General features: G+C 46.3%; 1 protein-coding gene across 2 annotated transcripts in view; it reads left to right on the top strand.

Moving 5' to 3' along the window:
• RPH3AL (rabphilin 3A like (without C2 domains)) overlaps window positions 1-17,369 on the top strand; it is a 465,043-nt gene that overhangs the window by 127,309 nt on the left and 320,365 nt on the right. For both annotated transcript variants that reach the window (XM_075334208.1, XM_075334209.1), the window contains exon 4: window positions 7,374-7,503. In XM_075334208.1, the coding sequence (XP_075190323.1) occupies window positions 7,374-7,503 (130 nt within the window). The remainder of the gene's footprint in view (window positions 1-7,373; window positions 7,504-17,369) is intronic.

Genomic DNA, 17,369 nt, shown 5'->3' with positions numbered 1-17,369 from the left:
GGTGGCCGTTGCCCAGTTCCGTCCCCTGGGTGCTTTTTGAAAAAGGGGATATATTTACATGGTAATTTAAATGAAGGTTTATAACATGATGCCACCTGTGGTGTGCGGCCAGGTAGGGGGCCGCCGCTGTAGGGTTCTTCTCACCAGGGGTCGATGTTGACTGCAGCCAAGATGGAGTCAATCCCCACAGGTGGAGTGGTTGCTCCGGGTGGGTGGTCGGCTGGCTGGTAGTGGGCTGTGGGTGCCAGAGCGCGGGATGGGGTCACCGGTAAATAATGGAAACGAGGCAAGAGCTCCGATTCAGGTGTTTACTCACTGGTTAGGAGATTGCCCAAGAGTGTCCTGGATCACTGCTGGTAAGTCTCTGGTTATCCGGTGCAAGTTTCAGGTGATTACCGGTGTCAGTGTAAATGTCCTATTTGTCCTTGCTATCAAGCGACTGGCAGAAGGAACCTGGGCTGAGCTCCTGCTCACAAGCCCCAGGCTCCGCAGCAGAAAGATGAGCTGTGTCTTATCCCACCAGCACTGGTGCTCTCCGGCACCCAGTCTGGTCTCAGGGTCTCCTCTCCAGCAAAGCTCACTACCTCCTCTTATACCCCATGTGGCACCCGCCCCCCAGTGGTTGTCCTGGTGACCGGGAAGTCCCATGCTACTGGATGGCTGACTCTCCCTGCCCACCCCAGTCCACTTACCCCTGTGTGGAAGGCACGTAACTGCATGTGAAATGTGTGTGTCTGGTGTGAGCATCGGCAATCTACCTGTCACGTACCCCAGATAGATACTGCTCCTTAACTCAGTTGCAGTACCCTGTAGCGACAGAGCTTCAGGGGTGCTACATTCCCCAACAGCAAACAGCAGCACTCCCGGGCTGCAAATACAAAAACTCAGTTCATACCGGAAAATTTTTCATATGCTTAATAACTGTGAAAACTCTTCCCTTTTGGTAGCCAATATCAGCATTTCAATATTTCAACACTCTGGTATTCAAGTCCAATTGCAACCTGCAAAACAAAAACACTTATGCAACATGCATGACTTTAATTTTTCTGGGCAACTGGAAGTGCTGAAGTCGATGCAGCCTGGTCTGTCACTGCTGGGTCAGGAGGCGGGGCAGTTTGATCCTTCTCCAGCAGAGAAGGTGATGCAGCCGGCTCTGATCTGGCCAGGGATATCTGTGCCACCTGGTCCTTTTTCCTCCGGAGAAGTTGATGTGACCGCTTCTGGTCTTATGGGATCTGGTGGTGATACGGCCTGGTCGAGGTTGGACTCCTGCAGCCGGGTTGGTGCGGCCTGGACAAGCGACGCCTGCGTCTCATGGACCTGCATGGTCGCCACTACTCCCATCATCTCTGCTTGCCATTCCTCGATGAGCTAGAGTTGCTGCGCATGTAGAGTCCAGCACAGTCGCTGGACCTCCACCTCTAGGCTCTCCAGGTCCAGGTCTCTGGGTGATCCGGTTCACTGGCACGATCCCCTGGGGCAGACATAGTGCTGCTGGATACAGTCCTGGAGGCATTCTGTGGCAGGGCTTCTGGGCTCCCTGCTTTCAGTTTCGTTTTACATACTGGACACTCCCAAGGGGCAGAGCTGTCTTTTCGCGCCTTTCTTACTGCTGTATGCACGGTTACGTTTTTCCACCAAAATGGTGGCTGTTTTTCAAGCAGCAAAACACAGTTCATAAAACACAGTCTATAAAGGCACTTGTCACCCGGTATAACCGGGTCCAGTTCAATCCTGTTCACAGAATAAGCTGTGTTTCCCAAGGTTATGGGGTACTCTGTCCCGGGCGTTGTATAACTGAGGAATATCACTTTTGTGGCCGTTGCCCGGTTCCATGCCCTGGGTTCTTTTTGAAAAGGGGGATATTTACAGGGGACTGTTGAATAAAGTTCACACGTGACGCCACTTGCAGTTTGCGGCTATGTAGATGGAGCCGCCACTGCACAGTTTTCACTACTGGGGCTGGAGTTAGTGGCAGCCTGGATGTTAGGCCCTCTGCAAGTAGGGCCAGATCCCAGAGGATAGGTGAGATAGACAGGTGTGGAAAGAAGGTAGGCCACACAAGGGGTTGCAGTGTAACTGGATCCTTTACTCACAGTAAGCTGGTAACTGGTTACCCGAGGCTGGCTGGTCTTAACCGCAGGTCCCCTTTGTTCCAGTGCTGGTTTAGTGACCTGGTGGCTTCTTTCACCTGCACCTGTCTTTAGTTGGTGAGTCCCTGTGGCTTCGAGCGGCTGGGGGTCCCCTCCTTGTTGTGTTTTACAGCAGTCCGTATGACGGTAGCGTGAACTTTGTGGGGTTGGAGTCTCTGGTCCTGTCCCCGGTTCTCCCGTTGCTACTGTGTCCCGAACTTCAAGGTCAGTGAGGTCCATGATGGTCCCTCACTGAGCTAGGATTCTGTACCCCGTTAGTGCATAGTTCCGGGGGTACTCCCCTGTACTCCACCGGCAACTAACCGCCTGGGCCCTCAGGTCACTGTTACACTCTTGACAGTCCTTCCTTTCTCTTTCACGGTCACTGACACACTACTGTCTCTCCTACTGTCCACTGTCTGCCCCTCCCACCTGGTTGTTTAGTGGACTGGATTGGCTCCACCTCTAGGCGGCCATCCATTGGTCCGACCCTAGCCTGGTATCATTCTATGGGGGATAATTGGGGAAAACAGGGATTATCTGGAGTGTTTGGTTGTTACCGGCACTGGTTTTCCGGGTCCCTAGGGGGTAGGCCCTGCATCCTGGTGGGGATGCAGTACCTTGTAGCTCCAAGTACAGTCATGGCCAAAAGTTTTGAGAATGCTACAAATATTAATTTTTACAAAGTCTACTGCTTAAGTTTTTCTAATGGCAATTTGCATATACTCCAGAATGTCATAAAGAGTGATCAGCTTAACAGCAATTACTTGCAAAGTCAATATTGGCTAAGAAAATGAACTTTAATCCCCAAAACACATTTCAACATCATTGCATTGCTGCCTTAAAAGGAGCAGCTAACATTGTTTTAGTGATTGTTCCATTAACACAGGTGTGGGTGTTGATGAGGACAGGGCTGGCGATCAATCAGTCATGATTAAGTAAGAATGACACCACTGGACACTTTAAAAGGAGGCTGGTGCTTGGTATCATTGTTTCTCTTCAGTTAACTATGGTTATCTCTAAAGAAACACGTGCGGCCATCATTGCGCTGCACAAAAATGGCCTAACAGGGAAGAGTATCGCAGCTACAAAGATTACACCTCAGTCAACAATCTATCGCATCATCAAGAACTTCAAGGAGAGAGCTTCCATTGTTGCCAAAAAGGCTCCAGGGCGCCCAAGAAGGACTAGCAAACGCCAGGACCGTATCTTAAAACTGTTTCAGCTGCGGGATCTGACTACCAGCAGTGCCGAGCTAGCTCAGCAATGACAGCAGGCTCGTGTGAGTGCTTCTGCACGCACTGTGAGGCGGAGACTGCTTGAGCAAGGCCTGGTTTCAAGGAGGGCAGCAAAGAAGCCACTTCTCTCCAGAAAAAACATCAGGGACCGACTGATATTCTGCAAAAGGTACAGGGAGTGGACTGCTGAGGACTGGGGTAAAATCATTTTCTCAGATGAATCCCCTTTTCGATTGTTTGGGACATCTGGAAAATAGCTTATTAGGAGAAGAAGAGGTGAGCGCTACCACCAGTCTTGTCTCATGCCAACTGTTAAGCATCCTGAAACGATTCATGTGTGGGGTTGCTTCTCAGCCAAGGGAATCGGCTCACTCACAGTCTTGCCTAAAAACACAGCCATGAATAAAGAATGGTACCAGAATGTCCTCCAAGAGCAACTGCTCCCAACTGTCCAAGAGCAGTTTGGCACCCAACAATGCCTTTTCCAGCATGATGGAGCACCTTGCCATAAAGCAAAGGTGATCACTAAATGGCTCATGGAACAAAACACAGAGATTTTGGGTCCATGGCCTGGAAACTCCCCAGATCTTAATCCCATTGAGAACTTGTGGGCAATCATCAAGAGACGGGTGGACAAACAAAAACCAACAAATTCTGGCAAAATGCAAGCATTGCTTATGCAAGAATGGACAGCTATCAGTCAGGATTTGATCCAGAAGTTGATTGAGAGCATGCCAGGGAGAATTGCAGAGGTCCTGAAGAAGAAGGGTCAACACTGCAAATATTGACTTGCTGCATTAACTCATTCTAACTGTCAATATAACCTTTTGGTACTCATAATATGATTGCAATTATATTTCTGTATGTGATGTAAACATTACACAAACACAATTAAAAACCAGAGGGCAACAGATCATGTGAAAATATAATTTTGGTGTCATTCTCAAAACTTTTGGCCATGACTGTATACCCCACCACAGTGTCGCTTGCACGAGTGACGTTTGCACGTAAAGCATCCGAACCTTGATTTTAAGTTTGTGTTTGGTTCGAAAATGGAACCTCTGGGTAATCACAACAAGCAGTGGTGTACACAGAAATCAGGGGGCCTCACAGCAAAAGGTCTAATTTCTCCCCCGTCAAAAAAAAAGAAAAGTGTAGCATCTATCAGTATAATGCTCCCCACTCAATATGAGGGCACCTAGTAAGATTCCTCACAGCCCGCCACACAGAATGGCGGCCCTACAACCCCCACTCTGTATGGGATATGGGAATCTCCACTCAGTATAGAAGACCCAACAGCTCCTCACTCAGATTGGAAGCCTCCACTTAGTATGGGACCCAGCACAGCCCCCTACTTAGGGCTCTAAGGGCCTTCCACTCAACATTATTAGCCTCCACAGCTCCTCATGCAATATAATGGATCCCACAACTCCCCACTCAGTATGATGGCCTCCATAGACCCTTACATAGAATTGGGGGTATCATAGCCCCCCACACAGAATGAGAACCCCCACAACACACAACCCACTGTGAGGCCTCCACTCAGTATGGGTGCCTTCACAATCATGAACTTTATATGGGGGCCCTCCCACTCAGTATCATGGTCCCTACAGCCCCTCACACAATATAATGGCCCTCACAACGCCACACTTTTAATGATGGCCTCCATAGCCCCTCACACAGTATTTAAGGCCCCGATAGCCAACCAGTCAGTATTATAGCCCCACCAGCCCACATCTTAGTATTATGGTCTCCACCACTCGATGTTATTGCCCTCCTCACCTATCCCCCCTTAATAATATCTCCCCTACCAGCTCCCCATTTGTTATTTTGGTCCTCACCAACCCCCAATTCAGTATTATGGTTCCTACCAGCTCATATCAGGAGGATGGCCCCACAATTACTGATAGTTCTGATCTGCCCAGTGTCAGTACTGAGATTCACGTGCACAAGCTGAATCTGAAATGTTGATGACAGGTGAAAGGGAAGGGTGCTGGTGCCAAGCTGGACCCCCTTTGATTTTCTGGCCCCAGAATGGCCACATGGATTTCCACTATGGATAGTCTGCCCCTGATTGCATTTTAACTAACAAAGGCTAGCAGGACAAACATCATGGTGATGCTGGAGAGGCAGAGGATTTACTAAATGAGTATAATTTACTTGGTCAATGATCTATTTCTTACTTTCAGTACATTGTAAAAAATGTACATGCCAATAAAACTATTGTTGAACTGTGTGGGCCCCATGTTTACCCACTTCTCTCTGATGGGTTAAATGTATCAAGCTTAAAGGGGTTTTCTATGCTATGCAGAAATTTCAGCAGTCACTCTATGACTAGAGATTACCAAATCACAACATTGTGCAATGCAATTACTTTCATGATTCCCTTCGATCTCCAGGGCAAGTAGGTGGCCACGTGACCACAAGTATGTGATTCACATACTAAAGCTGCATTCATGTGTGTCTAGATTTTCATCCACTATTCTTGATAGTGCCATTGAGAGAATTGGATGAAAATCTAGTCTGCATAACACTGTAACTATGCAAATTGCTTACTTGTGGTTATGTGATCACTCAGTCATGCTGGAAATAGAGGGGAATCTTGACAGTTTGCGCATTACAAACGGTCACGATTTTTTAAATTGCAGTCACATAGTGACTTTAGAAGTTACTGCTAAGCCTAGAAAAAAAAAACATTAAATCTTGGCTACATAAAAATTAGTAGTTTACTGGAAATTGTAGTATACTGGTCAAATGTCCTGAATTTATTTTAAGAATTTCTTCCTCTTCTTTTTCCTTCTATCTTCTTTTTTCTGTTTTCCCCTTCTTCCTCTCCTTTCATGTTCATCATCAATATCATTATCATCATCATAATCATCATCACATACAGTACAGACCAAACATTTGGACACACCTTCTCATCTCTAGAACAACTGTTAAGAGGAGACTTTGTGCAGCAGGCCTTCATGGTAAAATAGCCGCTAGGAAACCACTGCTAAGGACAGGCAACAAGCAGAAGAGACTTGTTTGGGCTAAAGAACACAAGGAATGGAAATTAGACCAGTGGAAATCTGTGCTTTGGTCTGATGAGTCCAAATTTGAGATCTTTGGATCCAACCACTGTGTCTTTGTAGAAAAGGTGAATGGATGGACTCTACATGGCTGGTTCCCACCGTGAAGCATGGATGAGGAGGTGTGATGGTGTGGGGGTGCTTTGCTGGTGACACTGTCTGGGATTTATTCAAAATTGAAGGCATACAGAACCAGCATGCCTACCACAGCATCTTGCAGCGGCGTGCAATTCCATCCGGTTTGCGTTTAGTTGGACCATCATTTATTTTTCAACAGGACAATGACCCCAAACACACCTCCAGGCTGTGTAAGGGATATTTGACTAAGAAGAAGAGTGATGGGGTGTTACGCCAGATGACCTGGTCTCCACAGTCACCAGACCTAAACCCAATCGAGATGGTTTGGGGTGAGCTGGACCGCAGAGTGAAGGCAAAAGCGCCCACAAGTGCTAAGCATCTCTGGGAACTCCTTCAAGACTGTTGGAAAACCATTTCCGGTGACTACCTCTTGAAGCTCATCAAGAGAATGCCAAGAGTGTGCAAAGTAGTAATGAAAGCAAAAGGTGGCTACTTTGAAGAAACTAGAATATAAGACATATTTTCATTTGTTTCACACTTTTTTTTAAGTATTTCATTCCACATGTTTTAATTCATAGTTTTGATGCCTTCAATGTGAATCTACAATTTTCAGAGTCATGAAAATAAAGAAAACTCTTTGAATGAGAAGGTGTGTCAAAACTTTTGGTCTGTACTGTATGTGCCACTCGTAAATAGTAATTATGTATTATCTTGTTTATGACATTAATAGCAAGAGATTAGTAATTTTTTTTTCTTCAGCATGTTCTATCCATACATATTTGTTTGCTTGCACACCATAAGACCTTTCAGACAATTAATTTGTGATATAGTCAAATATATGCTTTTACTTGTAGACGCCTTATGGAAAGACTAGAGAACATGAGGAAAAATGTGATGGGCAATGGGATGTCACAATGCCTCCTGTGTGGGGAGCATCTTGGATTACTGGGCACCACGTCTGTCTTTTGCCAAGACTGTAAAAAGGTAATTTAGGATACCTTTCTTCATAATTCTTCCATACATGCAAAACAGTGTAGCTCCATACTGTGTACGTCAATGAAAACATTTGCTATATAAATATAGAAATGCTATGTAGAATATGATTCTACAATTAAGGTACTTAGTACCTAAACCGGATTGCCCATCACCCAAGTCAAGTTGTACCTTTGTTAAAAAGAACATATTCTATCAGTCTTGCCTCTCCTGGAGCAAGGAATATAAATTTAAAGCGCAGATAGGATCCTTTTTAGAGATGAAGTAAAAAATTTACCAGCTTTGCTTAATTTTCCCCAAAAATTTGATTTGCAGCAAATTTATTATAACAATTCCTTATTCCTTTAATGCAAAGTCTCTAATTGCCAGGAAAAGCTGTGTATAAAACTCTGTGGTTTCCTAAGAGAGTATTGAACTCCTTTTGAGCTCTTTAGCTCAAACATCATTAATGCCCATGTGACCAGAATTTATAGCATCTGGCTAGGGAAAACTGATGGTAATCAGTGATAACCAAAAGCCTATTTATCAACACTGCACTAACTTTTTATGAAGATTAATTTGTAAGAAAGGTCCAAAAATGATCCCATCGTTAGGCAGATACCTCATTTAGAAGATGTGCTTTTTTCACACTGGTTCAAAAATGATCCCTGTTTGGAGCTTTTTCTTTCCTATATGAAGACGTGATAGCTTTTTTACAAGCCATCCAAAATGTATCCCTTTATTTAGGGAGGAAAAACAGATGTGCCGCTTTGAAAGTAAAGAAGCAATGGATTGTCAACTAGGATTGAATAAAATCTTTTTTTATGATCCATAACAGGTTTGCTATTCTCAAAATGAGTAAACACATACAAAGGCTTTTAAGCAAGCTGCCCAAAAATTATTCCTTTTTTTAAGGGAGCAGGAACAGGCTCAAGCCTGTCAACAATTCTTTTTAAAAAGTAAGACTTTTTTCGCAGCTGTTTCAAGTTTTTATACCCTCAAGAGAGTACTCTTCCCAGAAGCAGTAGAGCATAGCTATTTATCAGACTTTGCAGGGCAGGTAACGCAGCGTATAACAGTAATAAACAAATTTAGAATCCTTTTTGAACCTCAGAAAAAAAAAAAACCCACTATTTTGCTTCTACAGCAACGGTCTAAAAGAATGCCTCTCCAATAGTCATGCCTTTGCTTGATGTTAGTAGTACATCTGTCATACCATAAGCATCCCAGCATACAGCTTGGTAGGCTCTCCAGCATGACCAAGGGCCTCGTTGGTTCACTTTCATGAATCCGCTGTGACAGTTTGTTGTCAGGGCTAAAATCATCATGTCATTATTTTCACTCTCGATGTCATTCTGGTCCTTGGCCTGTGTCAACTCTATGGTCTCATCCATATACACCTGCTGATGCGTCTCCTCTTCTCTTCTCTTTTGCCCTCCTAATCCTGCAGCAAGTAACATGGACATTGAATATTCACAACAGACAGGACAGCGTCTGTGCAAATTATTGTTCTTCCTCCATCCCCTCTTGCATTCTGTTGAATGTTTTTTTGATGATAAATATAAGGTGGATGACAACTTTGATTCCACTGTTGTCACTACTGACATATTTTGCAACTTCTTTGAAAGGCTTCAGTAGGCAACATGCATTCCCTCATTAACAGCCAGTTTTCTGCATTATATAGTCTATCACCACTTAAGGCACATTGTCCTGATGCTCCAACATATTAAGCATCTAATTCCAGCTGGTTGCGACGTTACAAATCAGATTGCTCTCTGAAATACTGTTCTGTTTTTGCAAAGCCAGGAGGCTGTGATTTACCACATAAGACTGATTGGAGCAGATACATCTTCCCGCCATGGCCACTACTTTCCAGAAGCAGATATATTTCTGAAAGAAATTTTACATAAGTAAATTCAAGACGTGTGCCAGGCAGGTACAGTGAGTCACTTTGCGCAACTATAAGGCAGCCAGAATATTCCGGCATTGTCGCTCATGACAGTTCTTTGCTGCAGCTGACTGGAAGCTAGGCAGTGTGAGATTTGCTGCTGGATGCAGAGCAGCAGCTTATTCACTGCATGGCTTTTATCCTCCCTGCAGTTTATCTGCTTGGTAGTGCTTTACCTTGCATGAGCGAAAAGAGTGAGGTAGGTGTGTGAAATCAACGCAGTGCCCTGCAGATGTTGGGTATAGGGCAATGTCCGTTAGGTAGGATTCAGAAGACGTATGGGTGGAGGCAGACAATATAGTTCCCAATTACTGATACCCAAAACATTCAAACAGTGAGCCTTGAAATGCATATATTGTCCCTGGCAAAATATACTGCTCTAAGTGTCTTTGGTACAGTGCACTTTCGAACTCAAATACAAGTCGAGAGAAGCCCATGTTCTCTTGCACAAAACATGTGGAAGAAGGTGCTCTGGACATATGAAAAAAAAATCGAACTTTTTGGGCACAATGCCAAATGATATGTTTGGCGTAAAAGCAACACAGCTCATCACCCTGAACACACCATCCCCACTGTCAAACATAACGGTGGCAGCATCATGGTTTGGGCCTGCTTTTCTTCAGCAGGGTCAGAGATGATGGTTAAAATTGATGGGAAGATAGATGGAGCCAAATACAGGACCATTCTTGAAAACCTGTTGGAGTTTGCAAAAGACCTGAGACTGGGATGGCGATTTGTCTTCCAACAAGACAATGATCCCAAACATAAAGCAAAATCTACAATGGAATGGTTCACAAATAAACGTATCCAGGTGTTAGAATGGCCAAGTCTAAGTCCAGACCTGAATCCAATCGAGAATCTGTGGAAAGAGCTTAAAATTGCTGTTCACAAACGCTCTCCATCCAATCTCACTCAGCTCGAGCTATGTGCAAAGGAAGAATGGCAAGAATTTCAGTCTCTGGATGTGCAAAACTGATAGACACATACTCCAAGCGACTTGCAGCTGTAATCGCAGCAAAAGGTGGCGCTACAAAGTATTAACTTAAAGGGGGCCAAATAATATTGCACGCCCCACTTTTCAGTTTTATTATTTTTTTTACAAAAGTTTAATTAAAGCAATAAATATCGTTCAACTTTACAATTGTGTCCCACTTGTTGTTGATTCTTCACCATAAAATTTACATTTTTATCTTTGTTTGAAGCGTGAAATGTGGGAAAAGGTTGAAAAATTCAAAGGGGCCGAATATTTTTGCAAGGCACTGTATATGTTTGTATGTATGTATACATATATATATATATATATATATATATATATATATATCTTTTATTTAGATTTTCTGACCTTTAAAATAAATTCTGTAACCCACACGAATCTATGCTTCTTGATAGGTACATTCAAGGGACATAAGATAAGGCAACAGCCAAAAGTGTTCTTGTGATGCGTACAGTTGTTAAACTGGACTAACAAGACAGTTTCAAAACCTTAACCTTTGTTTGCATTTTGTTGGAAATTTTTATTAGTGATCCCACTTTGAGCAAAAATGCAACATAATCCTAAAATGTTACAATGCTATGTAGGTATACGGATATTCACACCTAGAAATTAACATTCAATAGCAGAAAATAACACGGTTGCTAAATTCAACTATTAAAACAAATATTAGAAAACTAGAAGGTGGCCCGATTCTACGCATCGGGTATTCTAGAATTTACGTATTGTGTAGTTAATGTATGATTTTTGTTATATATATATATATAGATGTTGTTGTGTGTAGTTACCAAGTGTTTGTGTAGGGCGCTGTACATGTTCTGGGTGTTGTCTGGGTGTGGCGGGGGTTGAGAGCGGTGTTGTATGTGTGTTGCATTGTTTGTGGAGCACTGTGTGTCTGTAGCGTTGTGTGTGTGTGTGTGTTGCGCGGTTTGTGTGGGTGTGGTGTGTTTTGGGGGAGGTATGTTTTGTGCAATGTGTGTGTTGTGTGGTATGTGCGTATATTTATGTATGCCGCGGTGTTTGTGTGTTGGGTGTTGTGTGTGTGCAGCGTTGTCTGTGTGGGTGGGTGTCTGTGTAGGGCGGTGTTTGTGGTTCCCAGTGTGTGTGTGGTGTGTTGTGTGTGTGTGTGTGTGTGTGTGTGTGTGTGTTGGGGGGAGGTGTGCCCCTCCTATCGTGCTCCATCCCCCATGCTGCGCACCCCCCATCGTGCTCCATCCGCCATGCTGTGCACTCCCAAACGTGTTCCATCCGCCATGCTGCGCACTCCCAAACGTGCTCCATCCCCCATGCTGCACACTCCCCATCGTGCTCCATCCCCCATGCTGCGCACCCCCCATCGTGCTCCATCCCCCATGCTGCACCAGCATCAGCCTCTCTGCCCCCAGCATCAGCCTCTCTCCTCCCAGCATCAGCCTCTCTCCTCCCAGCATCAGCCTCTCTCCTCCCAGCATCAGCCTCTCTGTCCCCAGCATCAGCCTCTCTCCTCCCAGCCTCAGCCTCCCCCAGCATCAGCCTCTCTTCTCTCAGCCTCCCCCCTCCCAGCCTCCCTCCTCCCAGCCTCCCCCAGCATCAGCCTCTCTCCTCCCAGCCTCCCCCTCCCAGCCTCCCCCAGCATCAGCCTCCCCCAGCATCAGCCTCTCTCCTTCCAGCCTCCCCCAGCATCAGCCTCCCCCAGCATCAGCCTCTCTCCTCCCAGCCTCCCTCCTCCCAGCCTTCCCCAGGATCAGCCTCTCTCCTCCCAGCCTCCCTCTTCCCAGCCTTCCCCAGCATCAGCCTCCACCTCCCAGCCTCCCCCAGCATCAGCCTCCCCCAGCATCAGCCTCTCTCCTTCCAGCCTCCCCCAGCATCAGCCTCCCCCAGCATCAGCCTCTCTCCTTTCAGCCTACCCCAGCATCAGCCTCTCTCCTCCCAGCCTCCTCCACCATCAGCCTCTCTCCTCCCAGCCTCCCCTAGCATCAGCCTCCCCCTCCATCAGCCTCCCCCAGCATCAGCCTCTCTCCTTCCAGCCTCCCCCAGCATTAGCCTACACCCTCCCAGCCTCCCCCAACATCAGCCTCCCCCAGCATCAGCCTCTCTCCTTCCAGCCTCCCCCAGCATCAGCCTCCCCCATCCCAGCCACCCCCAGCATCAGCCTCCCCCAGCATCAGCCTCTCTCCTCCCAGCCTCCCACAGCATCAGCCTCTCCCAGCATCAGCCTACACCCTCCCAGCCTCCCCCAACATCAGCCTCCCCCAGCATCAGCCTTTCCCTCCCAGCCTTCCCCAGGATCAGCCTCTCTCCTCCCAGCCTCCTCCAGCACGCCGTGCTCCTCTGCCGACACTCACAGATCCGATCGCATACACTCTCACACACACACACCCACCCAATCGCATACACTCACACCCACCCGATCGCATACACTCACACCCACCCGACCGCATACACTCACACCCACCCGATCGCATACACTCACACACACCCGATCGCATACACTCACACACACACCCGATCGCATACACTCACACACACACCCGATCGCATACACTCACACACACCCGATCGCATACACTCACACCCACCCGACCGCATACACTCACACCCACCCGATCGCATACACTCACACACACCCGATCGCATACACTCACACACACACCCGATCGCATACACTCACACACACTTGATCGCATACACTCACACACACCCGATCGCATACACTCACACGCACACCCGATCGCATACACTCACGCACACACACATTGACGATATTGCACATACGCGCTCATACTCACAACATCCGGAGATACCACATGCTTCTGGCCATGTGATCCTCCGGCAGGTCCTGGAAGCTCACAGCACAGTATCGCGGCCGAGAAGCAAGCGATATCTCCGGATGCTGTGAGTGTGTGGATGCGATGTGAGGTGTGTGTGAGGTGTGTGTGAGAGTGAGTGTGATCTGATGTGTGTGTGTGTGTGTGTGTATGTGTGTGTTGTTATGTGTGTGCGCGTGTGTATTTTCCGCCGCTGCAGGACCTTGATGCGCTGGTAACTATGCTACCATGGTTACCAGCGCATCACGTCCCCCACTCGCACGGGAGCCCACACCAGCATACGGCGGCAAACCCCAGCAATGCGAGGGTTTGTGTCGGCTGGGATGGTGGAGTATGCTGGTGTGGGCTCCCGGGGGTACAGTACTCACCTGGTAGTCGTGTCTCCGTGTCAGTTCGGGGGATGCGTGCGGGGGGGCGGGGCCAGAGCGAGCGTGCATTGCGTGAGGGGGGCGGGGCGTGGCCGAGTTGCCAATACGTACAGGGTGCCGGGGCGAGAGGCCAATCCGTGTGGGGGGCGGAGCCTGTGCGAGCGGCCGGCCAATCAGTGTGGGGGGGAGCCAGGGCGAGCAACCAATCCATGCAGGGGGGCGGGGCCATGGCGAGGCCAGTGGCCAATCCGCTTTGTGTCACCGTAAGGACACAATTTTGGAGCAAGACAGACAGACAGACTAAGGCAATTATATATATAGATTAATATTTCATTTTTTTAAAAATATTAAAAAACAAATAACACCGCAGAATTGTTACTAAAAAGGACAAGGAAAGTTAGGTTCGCTCACGTTACAAAAGCAAGCACCTGCAATATGCGAATGTATTCGAGATAAATAGATGCTTTTATATTTCTGGAATATGCACATATAATAATAATTAATAATATTAATTTTATTCATTTATATATCGCTATTAATTCCCCAGCGCTGCACATTATTCTTTTAGCTATTTAAAAAAATAAATATCTAAATTATGGGTTGCCCATCTCACAAATCAGGAAGCACACTTATAATATATATATTTATTCATTTATATAGTGCTATTAATTCCACAGCACTTTCCATACATTGGTAACACTGTCCCCATTGGGGCTCACAATCTAAATTCCCTATCAGTATGGCTTTGGAGTGTGGGAAGAAACCGGAGAACCCAGAGGAAACCCACGCAAACACGAGGAGAACATACAAACTCCTTGCAGATGGCGCCCATGGTGGGATTTGAGCCCAGGACCCCAGTGCTGCAAGACGGCAGTTCTAACCACTGAGCCACCGTGCCGCCTACCACTTTTTCTGTTATACAAGCTTTGGATTCAGGATTTTTCTTCAGAAACAAAATTAAGACCAAATGCTTTTAAACTGCCTTTCTTGTTTGAAGTGTTAAATGAGTTGTCCGACATAAACTACAAAAAATGTTTTAAGCTAATCCGTGTTGTATGCACATATAAAACATCCCTACATTATTTTTTCTTGTTTTCTAACTTTTGTTCCTCTTGAATTATCCCTTTATTCTCTTCAGCCACTTTTTACCTTCAGCTCAACCAAACTGACCTCTTCCTGTGCCAAACCTCACAGTCAGAGCTGGCACCGCCCAGCCTCAGTGTCGAGCCCCGCCCTCTGGACACTCATTGGCTATCAGTATTCTGCCCCAGCACCTGAAAGATAAATGAATAATAATGAAGACTACATATAGCCCCCAATGTAAGTCTATAGGATATATACACATACACATATACTCACACACACATACACCCACCCACACACCTAGAGTTATATAATATATATAATCCCCCCTCATGGACTGTCTCCTCTGCCCCCCAGCATCCCCCTCTCCGCTTTTTCTTTCACCCGTGCACTGTCTTCTCTCTCCCTGCACTCTCTTCTCTGCCCCCCTCTCTCACCCATGCTTTATCTTCTCCTCCGTGCTGTGATGAGTGCAGCCTGCTTACAGCTAGGTGATGCAGAGCTCTGTGCTGTTGTTCGCTGGGGCCAGGTGATGTCTCTGTTCTCTGCTCCTGGCTGCATTCATCACAGTGTGAGGAGAGAGACAGCACAGAGGGGAAGGGGGACACAGCTACCCGGGCCCCATACATCACAATGAGCTGTGGCAAACAGCGCTGACTGTGTCCTAGACAGAGAGGGCAACCCTGTTTGTCCAGGACCCGGGCACATACAGGGCACAGATAGCAGTGCACAGGGAGCAGGGGAGAGTACGGAATGTGGGGTGGGGGCAGGGAAGGATGAGAGGGGTGGGGGCGGAGAAGGATGAGAGGGGTGGGGGCTCATCGCACTGTACCTGGTGGCTGCAGGTTGGCTAAATGACGTCAGCTGTGATGCCCGTCAACAAGGTCCAGCACCTGTTGACGTATCATCACAGGAAGCAGCAAAATCACGGCAGGAGCGGTCACATGACTGCTTTGAGCCGGGGGAGAGGGGCTGACAGCAGGGCAGATAGGTAGTTGCGATCTACTTACCTGCCCCAATGTAACCCAATAGTGAAATAACAAAAAAATAAGTAAAATAAGCCGGATAACCCCTTTAAAGAAAAAAAACATTTTGTTATAATGTCAGAGATCATTCAATTCACAGCCACACTGACTCTGCATATACAGCACCTTCATATCACTTGAATCTTTGTATCTAGCTTTGAGCCTGTCTGCTGCAGTCCACAGCAGTGTGCAAAATGGTTCCAAGCATTTCTTACTTCTTATGAATTGAATTGAAAATTGTTTGAATTCCTCTAATCCTGATCTAATTAAAAACAGCCTTACAGCGACTACAGCAATTTTTAATTATTTCATTTCATCAGCGTTTCTTATCACTTTCATCACTGTTTGGTAAGGCTGCTTTCACACTTGCGTTGTTTTAAATCCGTCAGGTCCATCGTTGCGACGCAACGACGGAACCGTAGTTTTTTAGATGTCACCTGACGCAATGGATGTGTTATTTCACAGGATTCCGTTCACAGGAATCCTGTAAAAAAACTGATCTGTCGTGTATGTTACATCCGCTGTGCGTCCGTTTTTTGACAGATCAGTCGTGATCCATTTGTGTTTTGGACAGCCCAGTGGGTGTGCCAAACATGCTGGGCATGCTCAGTAGAGCATGACGGAATCCAGCACTGGATTCCGTCGTGTGATGGATTGCGGCGGAATCCAGCACCAAAGACAGCCATTATAGCTCTTGACAAATGGCGACGGAATCCTGCATAGTGTGATTTTTTTTGCCGATCCAAAAAACGTTACATTGTGCGTTCATACCGCTCAACAGTCAGTCATTCGACGACTGATCCGCCGTGCGGCAGAAGCACCGCAAGGCAATCAGTCGCAATCCATCGTTAATACAAGTCTATGGAGAAAAAACGGCATCCTGCAAAATATTTTGTAGGATACCGTAATTCCTCAAGGTGACGGATTATGACTGATGCAAAACAACGCAAGTGTGAAATCAGCCTAAGGGCTCATGCGCACGTAACTGCTAATTATTCTGCAGCGATTTGACAGCACATGTGCGCTTCAAATCTCTGCAGAATAAATGCAGTATTTTTGTTAAAAAAAGCCAATTTCATGCGCTCGGGCTGCTACCCCCACCATAGTGGAGCTGCATCCAGAACACACAAATAATTGACATGCTCATTTTATGAACGCACGGATTTGGGTCAAAATTTTAGCACCCAAATCGCTGCGTTCATAAAAGCAACATGCGCACGTATCATACAAAATCTGCATAGATTGTGCAGGGGACGCAGGATGCATGCATTTACACTGCAGTGCAATACTCAGCGTAAATGCATGCTATTACACAACGTGCGCATGAGCCCCAAGAGTGACAGTTTTTACTATAAGAATTTGGCCAGACTTTCATTATTTTTCATAACATTAACTGATGGAGGTTTCTCATATAAAACAGTTCATGAAAAGTGGAAGCACACAGATGGAATCCAAGTGCTTTCCGCTTTTTTTTTTTTTTTTCACTGACACATTGACTTGCATTGATGAATTTGATCTCAAGCTCAGATCAATATCGGTCTTATTTCTGTGATTTTGTGCTAACCAGTTGACAAGAATATACAAGCAAATGAACAACAGTTCCATGAACTATAAGGCCACGTGCAGAAGTTGAGTATTTGGTCAGTATTTTATACC

The sequence above is a fragment of the Anomaloglossus baeobatrachus genome, chromosome 2, assembly GCF_048569485.1.
Source record: "Anomaloglossus baeobatrachus isolate aAnoBae1 chromosome 2, aAnoBae1.hap1, whole genome shotgun sequence".
NCBI lineage: Eukaryota > Metazoa > Chordata > Amphibia > Anura > Aromobatidae > Anomaloglossus > Anomaloglossus baeobatrachus.
Note: the sequence above shows the minus strand (reverse complement) of the source record. Positions and strands in the feature narration are given on the sequence as shown.